This window comes from Hemitrygon akajei, chromosome 7 (assembly GCF_048418815.1).
Source record: "Hemitrygon akajei chromosome 7, sHemAka1.3, whole genome shotgun sequence".
NCBI lineage: Eukaryota > Metazoa > Chordata > Chondrichthyes > Myliobatiformes > Dasyatidae > Hemitrygon > Hemitrygon akajei.
The window spans coordinates 137,530,205-137,554,602 of record NC_133130.1 but is presented as its reverse complement, the minus strand read 5'-3'; the positions used below and the strand labels follow the sequence as shown (position 1 = coordinate 137,554,602).

General features: G+C 44.3%; 1 protein-coding gene across 1 annotated transcript in view; it reads right to left on the bottom strand.

The window, feature by feature from the left end:
- LOC140730960 (uncharacterized) overlaps window positions 1–24,398 on the bottom strand; it is a 405,020-nt gene that overhangs the window by 214,097 nt on the left and 166,525 nt on the right. Inside the window, exon 8 of the mRNA XM_073052071.1 lies at window positions 6,298–6,417. Within this exon, the coding sequence (XP_072908172.1) occupies window positions 6,298–6,417 (120 nt within the window). The remainder of the gene's footprint in view (window positions 1–6,297; window positions 6,418–24,398) is intronic.

Genomic DNA, 24,398 nt, shown 5'->3' with positions numbered 1-24,398 from the left:
CTATCTCCTCATAACTGAAGGATTCAATCCCAGACAGAATCCCAGTGAATCTCTGCCTCCTCTTCAGTGCAAACACGTCCTTCCAAAAGCATGGTGACCAGTCTGTGACCTAACTAATATTTTGTAAAATTCTGCCAAGACGTCACTGTATTTACACTTGATATAATGAAGGCCAGCATCCCACATATATATATATATTTTTTAATTTAGAGACAGAGTGTGGGACAGACCCTTCCAGCCCAGTGAGCCACACTGTCCAGCAACCCACCCATTTAACCCTAGACTAATCACAGGATAATTTACAGTGCCCAATGAACCTACTTACCAGGATGTCTTTGGAACGTGGGAGGAAACCGGAGCACCCGGAGGAAACCCACATGCTCCCAGGAAGGATGTACAAACTTCTTACAGATGGCATTGGAATGGAAATCCAATCTCCGATGGCCCGAGCTGTAATATTGGTGCACCTACCGCTATGCAGCTGTGTCGCCCCCAGTTTTAACCATTCTCTTCACCCATGCTGCCACCTTCATAGACCTTTGCACTTGTATGCCAAGGTCCCTCTGCCCTCTGTAGGGCCTTAACTATAGGACAGTTAGCTTAATGTCTGTGGTCAGGAAAATGCTTGAAGCTTTCATTAAGGAAGAAATAGTGAGATATCTGGATAGAAGTGATTCCATTGGGTAGACATGGATGTTCTGTTTGACAAACCAGCTGAAGCTCCTTGAGGATATAATGAGCTCAATGGATAGATGGAAACAGGTAGACGTTGTATACTTGGATTTCAGGAAGGTCTTCGATAAGAGAGTTATCCAAAAGATAAGCATTTATGACTTTGAGGGGATTGTACTAGCAGAGGGTTGGTTAATCAGCAAGAATCTGGGTAAGTGTATGTATCTGGTTGGTACTCAGTGCAATCAGAGTGCTGAAGGGTTGGTGCTGGGCCTACATCTATTCACGCTATACGCTAAGTGGCCATTTTATTCGGCATCTCCTGTACCTAATAAAGTGGCCACTGAGTGTATGTTTGTGGTTTTCTGCTGCTGTATCCTATCCACTTCAAGTTTTGATGTGTTGTACATTCAGAGATGCTCTTCTGCACAGCACTGTTGTAACATATAGTTATTCCAGTTACTGTCACCTTCCCCCATGGGACCTGAGCCATCCCATGTCTCTCAGGTCCCACCGTCAGCTCTTGGGTCCTTGGAGACTCCATCTTCTTCCTCTCACCCCAACCTTCCCCTCTCCTCTACCAACCCCCTTTCCCTCTTGGTTCCCAGCTCTCATCCACGTCAGATTTTCATCATTCCCTCTGACCTTCCCCTCTCTGAGGCAGAATGTTCTGTCCTCTATAATAGCCTCACCTTTGCTCTCCTGCGCCCACACCTCAGTGAGTTCTGCACCCACCATGATGCTGTGCTCTTCTTCTGCTGCCCGTCCCTGAGCCTACTTCTTTGGCAAGGACTCCCCACCCTTATCGATAACCTCTTCTTTCTTCAACCCTCCTCCCTGAACACCCCGCACTGGTTTTCTGCCTGCTCTGGATCTTTTCATTGCTAACTGACAATGGGACATCAACTGTCTCAACTTCACCACTACTCTCTCCAATTCCAACTTCACTCCTACTGAATGCTCTGCCCTCCATTCTCTCTGCACTAATCCTGACGTCACTATCAAACCCACAGATAAGGGGGCTGCTGTAGAAGTCTGATGGATAAGCCTCTATCTTGCTGAGGCTCTGTGACAACTGCCAGACACCTCCTCTTACTTACCCCTTGACCATGACCCCACTAAGGAGCTGCAGTCCATTTTGTCCCACACCATCACTGACCTTATTAACTCTGGGAATCTCCCATCCACTTCCACCAACCTCATAGTTTCCTCACCCTGCACCTTCCATTTCTACCTCCTACCCAAGATCCATAAACCTGCCTGTCCAGGTAGACCCATTGTTTCAGCTTGCTTCTGCCCCATTGAACTCATATCTGCATACCTCAACTCAGTCTTATCCTCCCGGTTCAGTCCCTTCCTACCTACATCCATGACACTTCACATGCTCTTGATCGTTTGAATAACTTCAAGGTCCCTAGCCCCAATCATCTTATTTTTATTATGGATGTCCAGTCCCTATACACCTCCATCTTTCACCAGGAAGGCCTCAAAGTTCTCCATTTCTTTCTGGACACCAGACCAGTTCCCCTCCACCACCAGTCTCCTCCATCTGACGGAACTTGTCCTCACTCTCAGTAATTTCTCCTTCAGTGCCTCCCACTGCCTTCAAAGGCACGTGCATATCCCCCAGCTATGCCTGCCTTTTTGTCGGCTAAGTGGAACAGTCTATGTTCCAAGCCTATACTGGTGTAATTCCCTAACTCTTCCCTGGCTACATCGATGACTTCATTGGTGCACCCATGCGGAACTTGTTGACTTCATCAACTTTGCTTTCAACTTCCACCCTGCCGTCAAATTTACCTGGTCCATTTCTGACACCTCCCTCCCCTTTCTCAATCTCTCGGTCTCTGTCTCTGGAGACAACTTATCTACTGATGTCTACCTACCTGGATTATACCTCTTCTCATTCTGTTCCTTGTAAAAATGCCTTCCTGTTCTCTCAATTTTTCTGTCTCCGTTGTATCTGCTCTCAGGATGAGGCTTTTCATTCCAGAGCTAAGGAGATGTCCTCCTTTTTCAAAGAAAGGGGCTTCCCTTCTTCCACCATCAACATTTACCTCAACCGCATCTCCATTTCACACACGTCTGCACTCACTCCATCCTCTTGACATTTCACCAGGGATAGAGTTCTTCTTGTCCTTACCCACCACCCCACCAGCCTCTGCATCCAGCACATTCTCTGTAACTTCTGCCATCTCCAATGGATCCCACCACACCACCACAAAGTACATCTTTTCTCCTGCCCCCCCCCCTCCCCCCACTTTCTGTTTTCCACAGGAATCACTTCCTATGCGACTCCCTTATCCACCTGTCCCTTCCCCTTGATCTCCCTCCTGGCACTTATCCTTACAAGTGGAACAAGTGCTACATCTGCCCCTACACCTCCTTCCTCATTACCATTCAGGGCCCCAAACAGTCCATCCAGAAGAGGCGACACTTCACCTGTGAACCTATTGGAGTCATATACTGCATCCGGTGCTCCCGTTGCGGCCTCCAGTATGTCGGTGAGATGTGACGTGGATTGGAAGACCACTTCACCGAGCATCTATGCTCTGTCCACCAGAAGTGGGATCTCCCAGTAGCCACCCATTTTAATTCCACTTCCCATTCCCATTCCGATATGTCAGTCTACAGCCCTCTCTACTGCCGCAATCAGACAACACTCAGGTTGAAGGATAATACCTTATATTCCATCTGGGCATGAACATCGATTTCTCAAACTTCTAGTAATGTCCTCCCATCTCCTTCACGATTCCCTATTCCATTTCCCTCTCTCACCTATCTCCTTGCCTGCCCATCGCCTCCCTCTGGTGCTCCTTGGGCTTTTCTATTTTCCATGGCCTTCTGTCCTCTTCTATCAGACTCCCCCTTCCCCAGCCCTGTATCTCTTTCACCAATCAACTTCCCAGCTCTTTACTTCACTCCTCCACCCTCCTGGTTTCACCTATCACTATCACGTGTTTCTTCCTCCCCTCCCCATTTTCTTATCTGACTCCTCATCTTCTTTCATCCTGTCCTGATGAAGGGTCGGGGCCCGTAACCTCAACTGTTTATTCATCTCCATAGATGCAGCCCGGCCCGCTGAGTTCCTCCAGCACTTTGTGTGCATGGCTTGGATTTCCAGCATCTGCAGATTTTCTTTCGTTCATGACCGTCACCTTCCAGTCTGCTTGAGCCAGTCTGGACATTCTCCTTTGACCTCTCTCATTAACAAGGCGTTTCACCCACAGAACTGCCACTCACTTTTTTTTGTTTCTCAAACCACATATGTTTGGTACTGGTTTGGGATCTGGCCCCTTCCGTTAAGTGTTGTCCTTCAGTGTTCACTCGACGGTAAAGCAAGCTGGACCAGGACTATAGTTATGGACTTGGGGAATATTATTTTTTTCTTTGTGTCTGTATGTTTTTCTGAAATTGTAACGGTATGTGCTATCTGTGCTGTGTGCTGTTGGTAATGTGTTTTGCACCTTGGCCCTGGAGGAACGCTATTTCATTTGGCTATATTCATGTATTTTGAATGATAATTAAACTTGAACTTATATCTGTGCCAACTATTGCTGATCAATCATTGCCTTTGCAACTGCAGATTTATCTTGGTCCTCAGAATTTTGTGCAAGAGTTTCTCCAGCTCTGATGTTAGACTGACCGGCCCATTATCCTCACTGCTATTCTTGAACAAAGGTACCACATTTGCTGTAGTGAAATAAATTTATATACTTCAATTAAAACAAAAAACACTCTGTGATTGACTGCTTTTTGCATTAGAGTAGAGAATATTTGAATTTCAAGAGAAATGGATTTAATTAATGTTGGATAAAATCCCTTTCAATTTAGATAAAATGGGCAATTGCCATATTTACTGTTAATATCAAATTATTGGAAATTACATACACAATCCTCACTTGATTCTTTTGGGAAACATTGATGTCCCAGTGAGAAATGAAGGAGATCTGAGGCATGAATATTTTCCCACAGAGAATGTCTGATATCTGGAGCCCACTGCCAGAGGAGATAGTAATGGAGCTAGCTTCAATTACTACATTCAGACACATTTTTAAATTGTACAATATGGAACTAATGCAGGCAAATGGGAGTAATGTGGATGGTCAAAGAGGTTAGCATGGATGTGATGGGCTGAAGGGCCCACTTCTGTGCCATTGATATCTATGATTGCTACGATTAATCTCTCTCATTGTGACATCAGCAGCCAGTACAAGAAGCTCATTTAAATTTGTTTAGAAATTCCTTCCTGATTGGGAGCATCACTTTTGGAGACAAAATGTAATACGTTGACAGAGCAACTCCTAAATCTTGGTTGCAGTCAGAAGATCACCAACACAACTGAACTATGCATTGGAAAGGTTTACAAGGTTACAAGCAAACAGAACTGGTGAGGAAGGAGCATCTTGGTTGACATAGACCTGTTGGGCGAGGGGGCCTGTTCTTTTATCTTCCACACCATTTATTTGTAACTTGTAGTAATTTCTATGTCTTGCTGCCACAAAGCAACATATTCACGACCTATATTCGTGATAATAAATCTGATTCTGATTCTGCTTCTGTGCTTTTTGGCATTATGACATTACAACAGGGATACATAACTGTTTCTAACTCCCCCTCTGACTGAGCACTCTCAATCACTGTGGCCGCTCAGCTGAGGACCTCTGTTTTCAATTAGGTTTGCACCAAAAATGAACCTGGTAAAATAGACAGACATAAATAGAAACAAAAGAAACCCTCTCATAATTGGGAGTGCTTACCATGATATCAAAGACTCTTAAACAAATTGCTTGCTCTTTGATTTAGACCCTTTATTATTTTTTCTGGGTCAATGGTTGCAATAAACATCCAGCATTACTGATTGCTGAGTGTAAGGCACACTACAGCATATTTATTGCCAACAAAGTTTGGAAATTACCTGTGACATTTGACTCCCTCTATAGAACACTTATTAGCAGGGAAAAAGGGGAATTATTTCCATTTTAATCACATTTGGAAAGTGTTAACAACATGACAGAGAAACAAATTATGTTTGAATCTTCCTGGAGAAAAGAGGAAGGAATTACGAAATTAGGAGAAAGGTAATGAGAAAAAGAAGAGCAAGAGGTGAGAGGCAGGGGGAGAACGTAGAGAGAAGGAGGAAAAGGAGAGGAAATAAAAAGAAAATAGGAGAAAGAGAAGAGGATGGTAGGAAGGAAAGATGGTGAGAGTGAGAGGAAAGGAGAAAACAAGTTAATGTGAAAGAAGGGTAGGAAGTCAGAAAGAGAGAATGAGTGAGAGAAATTGAAAACATGGGAGTAACACAAATTGAACTGTGACATCTACAAGATACCACAGACTCTAACATCTTGCTCAATGGCCCTGGAGAATCTAAAAGTTGTTTCTCAAATGTTTTTAGCACTTAATTAGTCACAAATTTCCTTGGAGATAGCAGGGCTGGGCTGCTCCATTTTGAGTGAATTGTTAGAGACCAGTATCCCACAACACATGAGCAACTGCACTGTTGGCTGCAGAACATTATCCACATATTGTTAAGAGTACCAAATACATACAAATCCTTCTGTTTATTTTTTCTATTGAGAAGTTCAAAATGTAATACAACATAGTAATACAGAAGAAACTTACGGAGAAGGACAACCAATCTTCATCTGTATTCCTCCACAGATAAATGGTTGGCAGGCCAGGAGGACCAGGAAGTCCAGGGGCACCTTTCAGGCCAGGTCGTCCTATGACTCCTGGAGCACCCTGAAATAAATAAAGGAACGTCCATCAGATGCCAACTCATCTTGACATCAGTGTACACAGAATCCAAAATAATGGGTTGACCTTTCTAAGAAGCAGGTAATAAATATTACAAAAGCTATTGGATTTTATATGAAAACCATTTACATTTTGGCAGTAGTTTTAAATATTCAACAGCTTATGTTCAGAGTTAAAGCAATAAATAATTAGCCTTAAACTATATTAAGTACATTTTCAGTTGTAAAACAATTTTAATATCAAACTAATGACCTTTCTTGTTTCCTCTCCTAAGACTACATTTTCAACATTTACTAAACATCAGCAATGGGCAAGCATCACTGAAATGATGGGGGAGTTTCCGTTCAGAAGGTTGTCCACTATTGGACAACATGAAGTTGAACCGTAATGAGCTAGATGAGGGATGAAAAGGTACAAACGATAGCAGGGATGGGTAAGGAAGGGGCAGGGGAGCTGGAAGAGAAAATGAAGGAGCCAGTGAAGTGCCAGTGGTTTCACACAGAACTACCCGCAATTGTCCAAAAAGGTGCCAACAGATCTAAGAATCCTCCACGTAAATTCATGAATGTGCAAATCAGAATCAGGTTTATTATCACCGGCATGTGTCATGAAATTTATAGCAGCAGCAGCAGTCTGATGCAATACATCGAAACATTGAAACATAGAAAATAGGTGCAAGAGTAGGCCATTTGGCCCTTCAATACATAATATAGAAGAAAAATATAATAATAATAAATAAATAAGTGAATCAATTACAGTATACATATATTGAATAGATTAAAAATTGTGCAAAAAAACAGAAATATATATTTAAAAAGTGAGGTAGTGTTCAAGGGTTCAATGTCCATTTAGGAATCGGAGGGCAGAGGGAAATAAGCTGTTCCTGAATCGCTGAGTGTGTGACTTCAGTCTTCTGTAACTCCTACCTGATGGTAACAGTGAGAAAAGGGCATGCCCTGGGTGCTGGAGGTCCTTAATAATGGACACTGTCTTTCTGAGCACCATTGCTTGAAGATATCCTGGGTACTTTGTAGGCTAGAACCCAAGATGGAGCCAACTAGATTTACAACCCTCTGCATCTTCTTTTGGTCCTGTGCAGTAGCACCCCCTCCCACCATACCAGACGGTGATGCAGCCTGTCAGAATGCTCTCCACAATACATCTATAGAAGTTTTTGAGTGTATTTGTTGACATACAAAATTTCTTCAAACTCCTGTCACTGTCAAACTATAGTCACTGTCTTGCTTTCTTTATAACCACATCAACATGTTGGGACCAGGTTAGGTCCTCAGAGATCTTGACACCAAAGAACTTGAAACTGCTCACTCTCTCCACTTCTGATCCCTCTATGAGGATTGGTATGTGTCCCTTCATTTTACCCATTCGGAAGTCCACAATCAGCTTTTTCGTCTTATCGACGTTGAGTGCCAGGTTGTTGTTGCAACACCACTCCACTAGTCGGCATATCTCGCTCTTGTACACCCTCTTGTCACCATTTGAGATTCCACCAACAATGGCTGTATGATCAGCAAATTTATAGATAGTATTTGAGCCATGCCTAGCCACACAGTCATAGGTATAGAGAGAGTAGAGCAGTGGGCTAAGCACACACCCCTGAGGTGCACAGGTGTGGGTCATCAGCAAGGAGGAGATGTTAACCCCAATCCGTAGAGATTGTGGTCTTCCGGTTGGGAAGTTGAGGATCCAATTGTAGAGGGAGGTACAGAGTCCCAGGTTCTGTAACTTCTCAATCAGGATTGTGGGAATGATGGTATTAAATGCTGAGCTATAGTCGATGAACAGAATCCTGACATAGGTGTTTGTGTTGTCCAGGTGGTCTAAAGCCGTGTGAAGAGCCATTGATATTGCATCTGCCATTGACCTATTGTGGCAACAGTCGAATTGAAATGGGTCCACGCCCTTGCTGAGGCAGGAGTTCGGTCTAGTCATGACCAACCTCTCAAAGCATTTCATCATTGTTGGTGTGAGTGTTACCGGGTAATAATTAAGGCAGCTCACATTATTCTTCTTAGGCACTGGTATAATTGCTGCCTTTTTGAAGCAAGTGGGAACTTCCGCCCATAGAAGTGAGAAGTTGAAAGTGCTCCACTTCCTGGCAAATGTTCTTCAGAGGCTGTACTCTGGCTGTGTCTGGTCCTGGAATCCCTGTGGATTACAGTGCCTGGGTGACAGTCACAATTCTACACCGGCCATAGTGGGGATCCCACTGGAAGAACCTGCAACAGGTCCAGGGATAGCATCACAGGGGTCAACAGCAGCTCCAAAGGGTCAAGGTTAAGATATACTTCATTACATTCCTTTAAATAGATTGGTTATATAAATACAAATATTTTCAATTATTTAATATTTTAAAATTAATTTTCTAGATATTTTTAATAACAGTTGTTAGTTTCTGTATGTCAGGAAGCTGCACAGCACAGAAAACAGATCCTTCAGCTCATCTAGTCCACACTGGCCATCAATCACCCATTTACACTCATGTTACATTTGTCAGGAAATGTAGAGGAGGCTTCACTCAAAAAGCAGAGATGGTTTGGCAGTAAACAATACTTTATGTATACACCACTAAATTACAAGCCACGAGGGGCCACTAAACAAGAGAGAACAGAAACTAAACACAACAGGCCACAAGGTAAATGTCTGGCAGCAGAGTGAAAGCTAGGAACAAATGGCTGGCTGGTTTGAAGACTGAACCTGGTCTGTGGATGAAAACTGGGGGTTAAATAGACTGCAGGTGATGAGTATGGGATGAGCGGCATTTGAATCCTATTTGCTGAGTGGAGGCTGGGAGGCGCCTGCATGTGCAGGTTGGGGAGTGTCCACAGGAGCAAGCCCGACAGGACCCCTCCCCTCTGAAGCCCATGGTGATCTAGATAGGTCTGGTGGAAATCATTGATGAACGATGGATCCAGGATAAAACTGGACAGCACCCAAGACCTCTCCTCTGGGCTGTGCCCTTCCCAGTTGACCAGGCACTGTACCCTCCACCCATGGTGATGTGAATCCATCGACTGGCCGTCTACGTACACTGGACACCTTCCACCGTCCTCGGTTCTGGAGGTGCAGACTCAGGTGGATTGAGTGGCCCCTAGACAACAGGCTTGAGGCAAGGCACGTGGAAGGTTGGTGTGATCCTGAGAGATGATGGCAGCTGGAGAGGGCGAGTAAGTAGATTCATGCGATGGGTGGTCTTGAAGGGACCAATGAACCAGACCAAGAGCTTGTGGGAGTCAGTGTGCAAGGGCAGATCTTGGATAGACAGCCAGACACAGTCCCCAGGCTGGAGTAGTCTGCCTGGGCTCTGATGGGCATTGGTCGTGTTACTGTTTGGCAACTCGAATGGCCCTCTGTGACCTCCTGAAGCATTCCGGCAGTGGTGAACCAGGACCCTGGCAGACGGGACCTCCATCGTGGTCTCCTCCACAGGAACCCATGAACCACTTCTAGGGGTAATGTACCTGTGGCAGGGAAGGCATGTAGATTGTGGGACAGCTTTTCCCAGAGCAGATACATCCATGTGGAAGAGTTCAAGGAGTTAAAGCGTGGCAGAAACTTCTCCACTAGCTGACTGGCTCTTTCTAACCAACCATTGGTTTGCAGGCAATAGCCAGTGGACAAACTCGCGGAGATGCGGAAAAAGGAGCAGAAGGCTCGCCAGAAGCAAGAGTCGAATTGTGGGCCTGGACCAAATGAATGTCATAGAACATAGAATAGTACAGCATAGTACAGGCCCTTCAGCCCACAATGTTGTGCCGTCCCTTAAACCCTGCCTTTCATATAACCACCCCACCTTAAATTCCTCCATATACCTGTCTAGTAGTCTCTTAAACTTCACTAGTGTATCTGCCTCCACCACTGACTCAGGCAGTGCATTCCACACACCATCCACTCTCTGAATAAAAAACCTTCCTCTAATAACCCCCTTGAATTTCCCACCCCTTACTTTAAAGCCATGTCCTCTTGTACTGAGCAGTGGTGCCCTAGGAAAGAGGCACTGGCTGTCCACTCTACCTATTCTTCTTTATATCTTGTATACCTCTATCATGTCTCCTCTCATCCTCCTTCTCTCCAGAGTAAAGCCCGAGCTCCCTTAATCTCTGATCATAATGCATACTCTCTAAACCAGGCAGCATCCTGGTAAATCTCCTCTGTATCCTTTCCAATGCTTCTACATCCTTCCTATAGTGAGGCGACCAGAACTGGACACAGTACTCCAAGTGTGGCCTAACCAGAGTTTATAGAGCTGCATCATTACCTCGCGACCCTTAAACTCTATCCCTCGACTTATGAAAGCTAGCACCCCATAAGCTTTCTAAACTACCCTATCTACCTGTGAGGCAACTTTCAGGGATCTGTGGACATGTACCCCCAGATCCCTCTGCTCCTCCACACTCCCAAGTATCCTGCCATTTACTTTGTACTGTGTCCTGAGGAAAACCATAGAGGCAACCTACATGTTGGACAGCCAGGTCTGCCATCTCAAAAGCTGATGGAAGTTTGGGGAGGGAAATGAAGTGGGCAGTCTTGGAGAACCAGTCTACCACTATCACAATCACTGTGGCAACATCGGAAGGTGGCAAACCCATAATGAAATCTATTGCAATATGGGACCTCGGCCGTCGAGGGACTGGTAGGGCCGCAAGATCCCAGAGGCCTGCTTCTTAGAGGAAGTGGACCGGGCACACTGGGGAAAGGCAATGTTGAACTGATACACATCTGCGATCATGGTAGATCACCAGAACCAGTGTCACCGTTCATATGCCTGGATGGCCGGAGAGCAGTAAGGTGTGGGCCCACTGGAGTGTTTCAGCATGCATGGCCACCAGCACGTACATACAATTGTCATGCCTGTTGGCCAGAGCAGGCTCGTGCTGGTGGGTCTGTCAGATCTGTCTCACAAGGTCCCAGATGACAGGGGCAAGGATCTGAGAGGCTGGAATGATGGGCTGAGGGTCGGTCTCTGTTTCATCTGGGTCGAACTGACGTGACAGGATGAGTCCACCTTGCATTCTTGGAGCCAGGTCAGTTGGAGATGGTGAAGTTCAATTGTTTGAAGAAGAGGACTCAGTAAGCCTAATGTGGGTTCAGTTGGAGGTTCCCTTTTATGGATAAGAGATTCTGGCGGTCAGTGCAGATCAAGAACAGCTCCATCAGTCAATGTCTCCATTCCTTCAAGGCCCATTTAATAGTGAGTAGCTCACTGTCTCCTACTCCATAAAAATGCTGTGTAGGGTTAAATTTGCATGAGAAGAGAGCACAAGGGTGTGTCTTCCCAATCACTCCTCGCTGGGAGGGGCTGGCCCTGGTGCACACATCAGATGCACCCATCTCCACCTCAAAAGATTTGGAGAGATTCAGATAGCTGAGAATGGGAGGGGTAGTGAAGCATTTCTTGAGCTCCTCGAAATCATGGTCTGCACCAACACACCTGGTTGTCTGTGAGGGAGGTGAGTGGAATGGTAATTTGGCTGTAGTTTCTGATAAAACAGCAGTCAAACTTGGAGAACGCTAAGATGCACTGTAGCGGTTTAAGGGTGTGCAGTTGGGGCTATTCAATGACATCCTTTGTCATGCACGGAGTGGAAGGACTTAACCCCTGAAGGAATTGACTGGTGTGTGGAGCTGCCATTTTTTGAACTTGCAATTCAGTTTGTTTTCGAGGAATGGACATGACAGACATGGTCTTAAGGTTCTTGGAGAAGATGAGGATCTCGTCAAGGTAGATGAACACATACTTGTGTAGCATATCTTCGAGAGTCTTGTTAATGAAGGCTTGGAAAACGGCTGGACTGTTGGAGAATCTGAAAGGCAGCACTGAGTATCTGTAGTGGCCAGTGGATATTAATATACCCTCTCTTCCACTCATCTCCCTGGCAGATGCAGATCACATTATACGCACTCCATACATCAAGTTTGGTGAAGATCTGGGCCCTGCGGAGTGTTTTGAATGCACTTAATGGTGATTTTGTTGAGTCGATGCAGGGAGTAAGACCCTCATTTTTCTTTTGACAAAGGAGAATCCTGCTGGGGACTGGGGTGAGCAGATGAAGTCGTGCTGTAGCTGCCTTGGCGATGTAGTCATTCAGGGCTTGGGTCTTGGGAACAGAGAGGGAGAACAGACAGCCCCAGGTGGGTTGTCGCCCAGGAGGAGGTCGATTGCACAGTCATGTGGTCTGTGTGGTGGCAGGGTGTTGGCTTCCATTTCACTGAATGCGATGGCAAAGCCGAGACATTCCTGTGGGAGGTCGGTAAAGTCGAGGACTACCACTGTCTCCATGGGTTTACGGGGTGAAGTCAACTGAGGCTGCGGGCAGTTGGTGCAGCACATGGGTCTCCAATTCAGCAATGAACAGGGTGACCAGGTGAAGAGAGGGTCATGAGTGGAGAGCAAGGATGAGAGGACAAGAGGATTGTTGGACGAGTTGATCAGGTGGGACACAATGGACTCATGGTGATCTGTTCATGTGCACAGGCCATGTACATGCTCTGAATGCCCCAGACCCCAAGGGACATCTGTAATAGCCCTGATGTTAAGGGGATGAGTTAAGTTCGGTAGGGAGTCCAAACTCTATACACAGGTTCCAAGTGGTCTGCTGCTGGAATCCACCAGTGCCCCCGTTCATGTAGAGCCGACGGAGGCAGGGGTTGGGGTGGTCTATGGTGCAGATATGAGAGGCCAGGGTGAGCTTGCCAGACAGGAGGCTCCTCATTTCTACCTCGAAGATTTGTCCGAGACACATTGGGCATTTGTTGCATTGGTGGTCGGCTGCTCTTCGGTAGGCACACAGGTTATTTCTCCACAGATGCTGGTGCCCTTGGCGGAGTTAAGGAAGCTGTCCTTAACTACCACGGTTCTGGAGACATTGGTGATGAGGGACCTGCGATCTGACATGTTTCTGGGAACAGAAGTGGGATTCTGGCTGATGATCTACAGGGTCGTTCTGTAAGGTGCTCGTCAACACGGAGGCCCAGAGTGATGAGGCTTTCAAGATCGGTGAGCATCGCCTGGGTAGACAGCTCATCATTCAAGCGCTCCGAGAGACTGCGATGTTAATGGGCCAGCAGCACTTTCGTATTCCGGCTGCACTCTGCCATGAGCATCATGAATTTCTCGGTGTAATCCAGCACACAGCACGAACCTCAGCACATGTAAAGTATCAGATCCACTGGCTCCCATCTAGTTCCTAGATGGTCAAAGACCCGGCACATCTCAGCTGGTGAAGTCTTCATGTCTGTTGCAAGTGGTGGCTTTATTGTCCCAGTTAGTGTCGGCCAAGGTCAGGGTTCTCCCAGTCAAGAGCGAGATGAGGAAGTTGCTCTTGGTCCAGTCGCTAGAACACAGAGACGGCTGGAGCTTTAATCGTAAGGCGCACTGTGACAGGTAGTTGCAGCATTGGATCGGAGAGCCGTCAAAGCATTCTGGCACGGGAGTCTGGGGCCCAGAGGGAAGAAGTTGACTGGTGTGGAGTTGCTGCACTGAGGTGGATAGCTGGATGAGCATGGTGGACAGATAGTCAATGGTTTCCTGCTCCTTCTGGATCCAGTGCTCATGTCGGTGGGTGACTTCCTTAAGGTAAACATACCCTGCTGGGCCAATCAATAGTTCATTCTATCCGAAACTATAGAAGAGTCTTGACCCAAAAGCAGAGCAGTGGAGATGATTTAGACCATAAGACCATAAACATAAGAGCAGAATTAGGCCACTTGACCCATCAAATCTGCTTGTCATTCCATCATGGCTGATTTATTATCGCTCTCTACCCCATTCTCCTGCCTTCTCCCTGTAACCTCCTTGACTAACCAAATTCCTATCAACCTCTACTTTGAATATACTCAATGACCTGGCCTCCACAGCCATTGTGGCAATGAATTCCATAGATTCACCACCCTTTGTTTAAAGAAATTCATTGTCATCTCTGTTCTGAATGGATGTTCTTCTATTCTGAGGTTGTGTCCTTTGGTCCTCAATTCACCCACTATAGGAGACATCCTCTCCACATCCACTCTGTCTAGGCCTCTTAATATTCAATAGGTTTCAATCAGTTAGAACCATAGAACCATAGAACATTACAGCACAGAAACAGGCCTTTTGGCTCTTCTTGGCTGTGCCAAACCATTTTTCTGCCTAGTCCCACTGACCTGCACCTGTGCCATATCCCTTCAAACCCCTCTCATCCATATACCTGTCCAAGTTTTTCTTAAGTGTTAAAAGTGAGCCCGCATTCACCACTTCATCTGGCAGCTCAATCCACACTCCCACCACTCTCTGTGTGAAGAAGCTCCCCCAATGTTCCCTTTAAACTTTTCCCCCTTCACCCTTAACACATGACCTCTTTTTTTTTTCTCTCCTGGCCTCAGTGGAAAAAGCCTGCTTGCATTCACTCTATCTATACCCATCATAATTTTATACACCTCTATCAAATCTCCCCTCATTCTCCTACGCTCCAGGGAATAAAGTCCTAACCTATTCAACCCTTCTCTGTAACTCAGTTTCTCAAGTCCCGGCAACATCCTTGTAAACCTTCTCTGCACTCTTTCAACCTTATTAATATCCTTCCTGTAATTAGGTGACCAAAGCTGCACACAATACTCCAAATTCAGTCCCACCAATGTCTTATACAACCTCACCATTACATTCCAACTCTTATACTCAATACTTTGATTTATAAAGGCCAATGTGCCAAAAGCTCTCTTTACAACCCTATCTACCTGTGATGCCACTTTTAGGGAATTATGTATCTGTACTGCCAGATCCCTCTGTTCTACTGCACTCCTCAGTGCCCTACCATTTACCTTGTATGTTCTACCTTGGTTTGACCTTCTGAAGTGCAATACCTCACACTTGTCCGCATTAAACTCCATCTGCCATTTTTCTGCCCATTCCTCCAACTGGTCCAAATCCCTCTGCAAGCTTTTGCAGTTCTTCGCTCATTCTTCTAAACTCCAGCGAGTACAGGGCCAGAGCCAACAAACACTACTCATATCATTCCCAAATTCATTCTCATGAATCTCCACCAAATCCTCTCGGAGTTAAGAGGCCCAAACTGCTCTCAAAACTCCAAGTATCATCTGACCAGTGCCTTATAAAGCCTTGGCATTACATCCCTACTATTATATTCTAGTCCAAATGCCAACGTTGCCTTTGCCTTCCTCACCACCAACTCAACCTGCAAGTTAACCTTCAGGAAGTCCTGCATGATGACTCCGAAGTCCATTTGCAGCTCTGATTTTTTAATTTTCTCCCCAGTTAGGAAAAAAGATTTTGCAGTAAATGATACTTTAGTAATAGAGTGCAAAAATAACAAGCCACGAGGGACTGCAAATCATGAGAGAGCAGAAACTAAACACAACAGGCCACAAGATAAACTTTAGACAGGGAGAGCAAAGGTTAGGAACAAGTGGCTGAGGGTTTGATGAGAGAACAAGGTCTGCGGATGAAAACTGGGATTAAATAGGCTGCAGAAGATGTCTGGAGTGAGTGGTAGTTGAATGCTATTAGTTGGGTTGAGACTGGGGGGGAACCTACATGTGCAAGCAAGGATGTGTCAGCAAAGAGCAGGCCGAACAACATCTTTCCTTCACATTCCCATCAACTCTCTCCTGATTTTACCACTCACTCACACGCTCCAGGGAAGTTACAATGCCAACCTACATGCCGTTGGGAAGTGGAAGAAAACCAGAATAACAAGAAGAAATTACAGTCCAAGGAAGAGAATATCAGCCCCACACAGACATTTCTGGAGCTGAACATTGAACCTGGGTTGCCGGGAGATGTGACGCACTGGGTCAGCTACTGTACTGCTTCCTGCTTTTAAATTAACTCAAACAGATTAAGTTGTTTTGTAAGCTTTAGCTCTGTCGGGCCTTTCTCCTCAACTCAGATGCAACTCCAAGCACAATTCAGTCTCTCCTCTCCAAGTCACAGTAAACATAGAAAATAGGTGCAGGAGTAGGCCATTCAGCCCTTCGAACCTGCACCGCCATTCAGACTGATCATGGCTGATCATCCAACTCAGAACCCTGTACTTGCCTTCTCTCCATAGCCCCTGATCCCTTTACCCACAAGGGCCATATCTAACTCCCTCTTAAATATAGCCAATGAACTGGCCTCAACTGTTTCCTGTGGCAAAGAATTCCACAGATTCACCACTCTCTGTGTGAAGTTTCTCCTCATCTCGGTCCTAAAAGGCTTCCCCTTTATCCTTAAACCGTGACCCCTCGTTCTGGACTTCCCCAACATCAGAAACAATCTTCCTGCATCTAGCCTGTCCAATCCCTTTGAATTTTGTACGTTCCAATAAGATCCCCCCTCAATCTTCTAAATTCCAGCGAGTATAAGCCCAGTTGATCCAGTCTTTCTTCATATGAAAGTCCTGTCATCCCAGGAATCAATCTGGTGAACCTTCTTTGTACTCCCTCTATGGCAAGATTGTCTTTCCTCAGAATAAGGGACTAAAACTGCACACAATACTCCAGCTGTGGTCTCACCAAGGCAACACTACCTGTTCATTGACAACATTGCTCTGGTGCAAAATATTTGTGAATTTAATACCAAAAGCTTCAGGCAGCATGCTCTGTTTTTCTTTCTTCCCCTGATGGGCTGCCATCTGTGTTTAAATATAATTTCATGAGAGATTGTTTCATTGTTCACAAGTTAACTTGGTACACAGGGGCTAAAGGGAACTAATTACATTGCTACAAAACTGCAAATATAGATATTCCTCTATCACCTGCTCTAGATTAAAAACACCAATCAACTGGCTGGAGTTAGAAACTAAAATGCAAGGATACAGAAATTTCACAAGGCAGAACAGTCATTATAAAATATTGGTTTAAGTAACAAATTAATAAGATATAAGAGCAGAATTAGACACTCGTCCCATCGAGTCTGCTCCACCATTTCATCATGGCTGATCCATCTCCCTCTCAACCCCATTCTCCTGCCTTCTCCCCATAACCTTTCACACCCTGACTAATCAAGAACTCATCTGACTTAAATACACCCAATGACTTGTCCTTCACAGCTGCCTGTGGCAATGAATTCCACAGATTTACCACCCTCTGGCTAAAGAAATTTCTGCTAATCTCTGTTCTAAAGGGACATCCTTCTATTCTGAGGCTGTGCCCCCCCGGTCCAAGACTCCTACAATATATGAAGGTCTCACAATCCTGATGAAGGTCTCATCCCAAAATGTCAACTGGTTATCCCTTTCCATAGAGGCCGCCTGATCTGCTTAGTTCCTACAGCATTTTGAGTGTGTTGCCTCTCAATATCCGATAGGTTTCAATGACATCTATCTTCATTCTTCTAAACTCCAGAGAGTACAGGCCAGAGATTTCAGTAACCTGCGTCTTGAGTGCGTTGCCTCTCAATATCCGATAGGTTTCAATGACATCTATCTTCATTCTTCTAAACTCCAGAGAGTACAGAGATTTCAGTAACCTGCATCTTGAGTGTGTTGCTCGCATTTCCAGCATCTGCAGATTTTCTTTTGTTTGTGATCTTGCACAAAGTCTCCCAAGTGCCTTTGCACTTTTGATTTTTGAATTTTCTCCCCATTTAGAAAATAGTCTACAACTTTATTCCTTCTACCAAAGAGTGTGACCATACACTTTCTGATACTGTATTCCATCTCCCACTTCTTTGCCCATTCTGTTAATCTATCTGTCCTTCTCAGACTCCCTGCTTCTGGATCCTCAACTTATCTTCACATTGTTGGCAAACTTGGCCACAAAGCCATTAATTCCATCATACAAATCATTGCCACACAACATAAAAAGAAGCCAGTCCCAACATGGAGCCCTATGGAACACCCCTAGTCACTGGCAGCAAATCAGAAAAGTCTCACTTTATTCTCACTCTTTGCTTCCTGCCAATCAGACAATCCTCTATCCATGATAGTATCTTTCCTGTAATACCACAGGCTCTTAACTTGCTAAGCAGCCTCATATGCGGCACCTTATCAAAGGCCTTCTGAAAATCCAAGTACACAACATCCACCAATTCTCTTTTGTCTATCCTGCTTATTATTTCCTCAAGGTGTTCCAATAGGTTTGTCAGGCAACCTTTTCTTTTAAGGAAACCATCCTTAACAACTGACTCCAACATCTTCCCAACCACTGAGATCAGGCTAACTGGCCTATAATTTCCTTTCTTCTGCCTCCCTCCTTTCTAGAAGAATGGAGTAACATCTGCAATTTTCTGGTCCTCCACAACCATACCAGAATCTATTGATTCAGGAAAGATCATTCCTATTGCCTCCACAATCTCTTCAGGCAACTCTTTCAGAACCCTGGGGTGTAGTCCATCTGGTTTAGATGACTTATCTACCTTCAGACCTTTCAGCTTCCCAAGCACCTTCTCCTTGGTAATAGCAACTGAACTCACTTCTGCCCCCTGATACTCTTGAACTTCTAGCATACTGCTAGTATTTTCCATGATGAAGAATGATGCAAGATACTTATTCAGTTTGTCCACCATTTCCATGTCCTCCATTACTACCTCCCCAGTGGTCCGATATCTACTCCCGCCTCTCTTCTACTCTTTATACTTCCCTCTGTAAAAACTTCTGGTATCTTCTTTGAGGATAACCTTTATTGGCTAGCTTACCTTCATATGTCACCTTGTCCCTACCTATGGTGTTTTTCATTCCCTTCTGTTGGCTTTTAAAAGGTTCCCAATCCTCTAACTTCCCACTAATTCTTGCTCTAATATATGCCCTCTCTTTTACTTTTATGTTGGCTTTGACTTCCCGAGTCAGTCAGAGTTGCATTATTCTGTCTTTAGAATATTTCTTTATCTTTGGGATGTATTTATCCTGTGCCTTTTGAATTGCTCCCAGAAACTCCAGCCATTGTTGCTTTACCGTCGTCCCTGCTAGTGTTCCTTTCCAATCAGTTTTGGCCAGCTGCTCTCTCTTGCCTCTGTAATTCCCTTTACTCCCCTGTAATACTGATACATTTGACTTTAGCTTCTCCCTCTCAAATTGCAGGGTAATGATTCCTTTACCTTAAGCTCCCTAATCAAATCCAGTTCATTACACAACACCCAACCCAGAATAGCCTTTCCCCTAATGTACTGAACCCTAAGTTGCTCTAAAAAGCTGTCTCATAGGCATTCTACAAATTCCCTCACTTGGGATACAGCATGAACCTGCCTTTCCCACTCTACCTGCAAATTGAAATCCCCCATGACACTTGTAAAATTGCCCCTTTGACATGCTTTTTCTGTCTCTTGTAGTAATTTGTAGCTCACATTCCGGCTACTGTTCAGAGGCCTGCATATAATTCTCATCAGAGTCTTTTTACCCTTCCAGTTTCTTAATGCTGCCCACAAGGAATCTGCACCTTCAGTCCTATGCCATCTCATTCTAAGGATTTGATTTCATTTTTTACCAACAGAGCCACCCTTCTCCCTCTGCAAACCTTCCTGTCCTTTCAATACAATGTGTATCCTTGGACGTTAAATTCCCAACTGTAATCTTCTTTCAACCATGACTCAGTGATAACCACAACAGCACACCTACCGAACTCTAACTGCACTACAAAATCATCTGCCTTATTCTGTAGACTGAATGCATTCAGATATAACACCTTCAGTTCTGTATCCTTCATCCTTTTCAATTTTGTCTCCCTATTCTGCTGCAACTCATCCCTCTTACTACATTTTTGCCCTGTCATCAGCCTGTCCTTCCTGACAGACTCACTAAACACTGCATTTGCTTGTATGCCAACTGTCCCATCCTCAGCCCTATCACTGACAAATTAGTTCCATCCCATCTCCCTGACAAATTAGTTCAAACCCTCCCCAACAGTTCTAGCAAACCTGCCCACAAGGTTATTGGACCTCTTCAGTTTCAGATGTAACCTGTCCCTTTTGTACAGGTCACATCTTCCCCAGAAAAGATCCCAATGATCTAGCAATCAGAACCCCTGCCCCCTGCACCAGTTCCTCAGCCATGAATTCACCTGGCAAATTATCCTCTTCTTACCCTCAGTGGCATGTGGTACAGGCAGCAATCCAGAGAATACACCCTGCAGATCCTGCTTTTCAAACCTCAATCAAGCTCCCTGAATTCTCTCTTCAGGACCTTTTTGCTACCTATGTCCTTGGTAACAATTTGTAGCAAGACTTCTGGCTGCTCACCTTCCCCCTTTAGAATGCTATAGACCCAATCTGAGACGTCCCTGACCCTGGCACCTGGGAAACAACATACCATCCAGGTGTCTCTATCATGTTTACAGAATCTCGTGTTAACTATGAAATGCCCTATCGTTACTGCAGTTCTCTTCTTGCACCCCCCCCCCCCACACTTCCCTTCTGAGCCACAGTGCCAGAGACCCAGTTGCTGCCGCACCCCCTGGTAGATCGACATTCTCAACAGTATCCAAAATGGTAGACTTACTATAGAGGGGAACGGCCACAGGGGTACTCTGTACTGACTGCCCATTTCCTTTCCCTCTCCTGACAGACACCCAGGTATCTGCCTCATGCAACTTAGGGATTACTAACTCCCTGCACCTCCTAGCTATCATCTCGTTAGTTTCTCGTCTGAGCTGAAGCTCCAGTTCCTTAACACGTTCTCTGACGAGCTGCATCTCGGTACCCCTGGTGCAGATGTGGTTATCCGGGAGGTTGGATGTCTTCCAGAACTCCCACATCTCACACAAAGAACACAATACAGACCCTGGAGACATTCTCACGGCTCTAGGGGTGTACTAACGGACAAGCAATGAAGAATGAAGAAAAAGAAGAAATTTACCATATCCTTACCTCGCCCAAGCCTGATGAACCAAAATCTCCCCACTCTAACCCTGGTCCACTCCAACAATGGCCGCTCCGCTTGACCCTGCCTTATTTTTATTTGCCCTCACTAATGAATCACGATTTGAACGAGGCACCAGAAAACACTGAAAGCCTGAGAATGCTCCTTTTAAAATTTCTCTCCCCAAGCTGTGAGTCGCCTCCTCTCTCACACCTGATTTGATAGAGAGGAGTCAGCACGTAAGGAAGCAGAACTTGAATTGGTTTTGGGCTTTTGCCATCTCAGGATATGAGACAATACCTTTCCCAAAGAGCTGGAAGATTGGCTCAGCCTGCCAAATAGTTCAGGTAAATTCCGATCCAGTACAGCACTAAGGTCAGAGAAGCCTTCCATCACACAAGATTGTTACAAGGAATGTTGCTGCTTTGGACTTTAGATTTGCTGGCTCTGAGGATTTCACTCCAGTTCAGGACACGGTATCCAGGGCTTCAATGAATACCAGTCACACATCGGAATAACATTAGCTGACTGAAACCCACATACACCATTTGCAACTGGTTTGCTGCACACAAGGACAGTGTGAGAGAAAATACTGCCTATCACTCCATTTATAATTTCTGTGGAAATCTGTGGAAGGGAAAGTTCTACTTAGAAGGAAATTCACTTCCCTTTCATCCCGTCTGTGACCCAACATGGTCTCTCCATAACACCACAATTCAGAAGAGCAGAATTAGGCCATTTGGCCCATCAGGTCTGCTCTACCATTCCATCATGGACAATTTATTATCCCCCTCATCCCCAATTCTTCTGCTTTCTTTCTATAACATTTGACACTCTTACTAATTAACTTCTGCATTAAATACACCAATGACTTGGCCTCTACAGCCATTTGTGGCAATGAATTCTACAGATTTACTACCCTCTGGCTAAAGAAATTCCTCCTCATCTTGTTCCAAAGTGACTTCCTTCTATTCTGAGGCTGCGCCCTCTGGTCCTAGACTCACTCACTATTGGAACCATTCTCTCTACATCCCCTATATCTCAGCCTCTCCATATTTGATAGGTTTCAATGAGATCCATGTTTGTTCTAAACTCCAGCAAGGACAGGCCCAGAGACTTCAAACGCTTCTTATACATTAACCCTGTCATTCTCAGTATCATTCTTTGGGAACCTACTTCAGACTTTCTCCAATGCCAGCACATCCTTTCCAAGATATGACATCCAAAACTGCTCGTAATACTTCAAATGCAGTTTTAGCAATATGTTTCAAAGCCTCTGCATTACATCCTTGCTTTTGTATTCTGGCTGTCTTGTAATGAAGGCTAACATTGCATTTGCCTTCCTCACCACTGATTCAACATGCAAGTTAATCCTGCACAAGGTCTCCCAAGTGCCTTGCACTTTTGATTTCTGAATTTTCTCCCCATTTAGAAAGTAGTTTACCAAACAAGGCAGTCAAAGGGTTAGGCTTAAAATTTACTTTAAAAAGTACAGAAAAAGTTTGGAATACTTCCTTCAAAGACTTCTTCAAGAGTTTTTCCAAGACTCGGACATGTCCAATACATATGGATTGTTGAATCCTCTCCGTTGTTACATTTAGCACAATAGGGAGATATATCCCGATAAAAATGAGATAGCTTGTCTTTGGACATGTGGGCCCTGTGGACCACTTTAAATTGTAGGAGGGAGTGGCAAGCACATAGTGATGAAGCATTAGCCAATTAAAAAATGTCATTCCAAGTCTCCTCAGAATTTGAAATCTGTAAATCTTGTTCCCAGGCATTTTTAATTTTGTCTAAAAGAACCTCTCTTATTCCCAACAACATACCATAAATATTGGATATTGAGCCATTATGAAAAGGTTTCAAATTAGAAATTACATCTAATAAGTTCTTATCAGGATGCATAGGAAATGTATGTAATTGGGATCGCAGAAAGTCTCTAATTTGTAGATATCAAAAAAGGCATAACTTTGAAGACATCTGATTTGCATATATTGGTTTTTATTTATCTTATAGCTAAGAGGGTGGTGTTGCTTAAATGGAAGGATGTTGCTCCACCTACTCATGCTCAATGGTTATGTGATGTTATGTCATACTTAAATTTAGAGAAGATCGTTGTTCAATTTCTGATTCTGACCAAGACTTTCAAACATTGTGGGGACCATTTTGAACTACTTTCAAAACCTTTGTTTTGGTGTTAAGGTACAGATGTTGGCTAATAACATAAATCAATCACTATGTGATAAAGTTTTTTTTTCAGTCTTTCTTTCTTTACCAAACAGCTTCGATCTTGGTACTGGGTTTAGATTCTTTTTTATAATAAAATTATTACAATTCAAATTACAATTTATTTATGTGTTTGATTATGAATATAGGGTACTGCGATTGCAAGTGTGATTTAAATATAATGTATTTGGTACTATTCCATCTTTTTTAAAAATTTCTAATATATATCTTCATGTACTCTATATTCTTTTATGTGAAAGTTAATAAAAATACTGAAAAAGATAAAAGAAAGTAGTTTACAACTTTATTCCTTCTACCAAAGTGCATGGCCACACACATGCCTACACTATATTTCATCTACTACTCTTTGGCCATTCTCCTACTCTCTCTGAGTTCTTTTGCAGACTCTCAGATTCCTCAACACTACCTGCCCCTCCACCTATCTTTGTATCATCTGCATACTTGGCCACCAAGTCATTGATTCCGTTATCCAAATCACTGACATATATAACATGAAAAGAAATGGTCCCAATACCAACCACTGTAGAACACCACTATTTACTGACAGCCAACCAGAAAAAGCCCATCTTTCCCTCCTGGAAGTCAGCCAATCTCCTGACCATGTTAGTATCTTCCCTGTAATGCCATTGCACTAATTTAGTTAAGCAGATTCATGAGTGGCACCTTCTCAAAGGCCTCTGAAAATCAAAGTAAACAACATCCACTGACTCTACTTCGTCTACCCTGCTTGTTATTTCCTCTAAAAGATTTCCAATAGATTTATCAGGCAAGATTTTCCTTTAAGGAAACAAGGATGACTTTGGTCTATTTTATCAAGTATCCCAAAATATCATCCTTAATAATGGACTCCAACATCTTCCCAACTACTAAAGTCAGGCTAACTAACCTATAATTTCCTTTCTTCTGCCTCCAATCCTTAGAGCTCCCTAA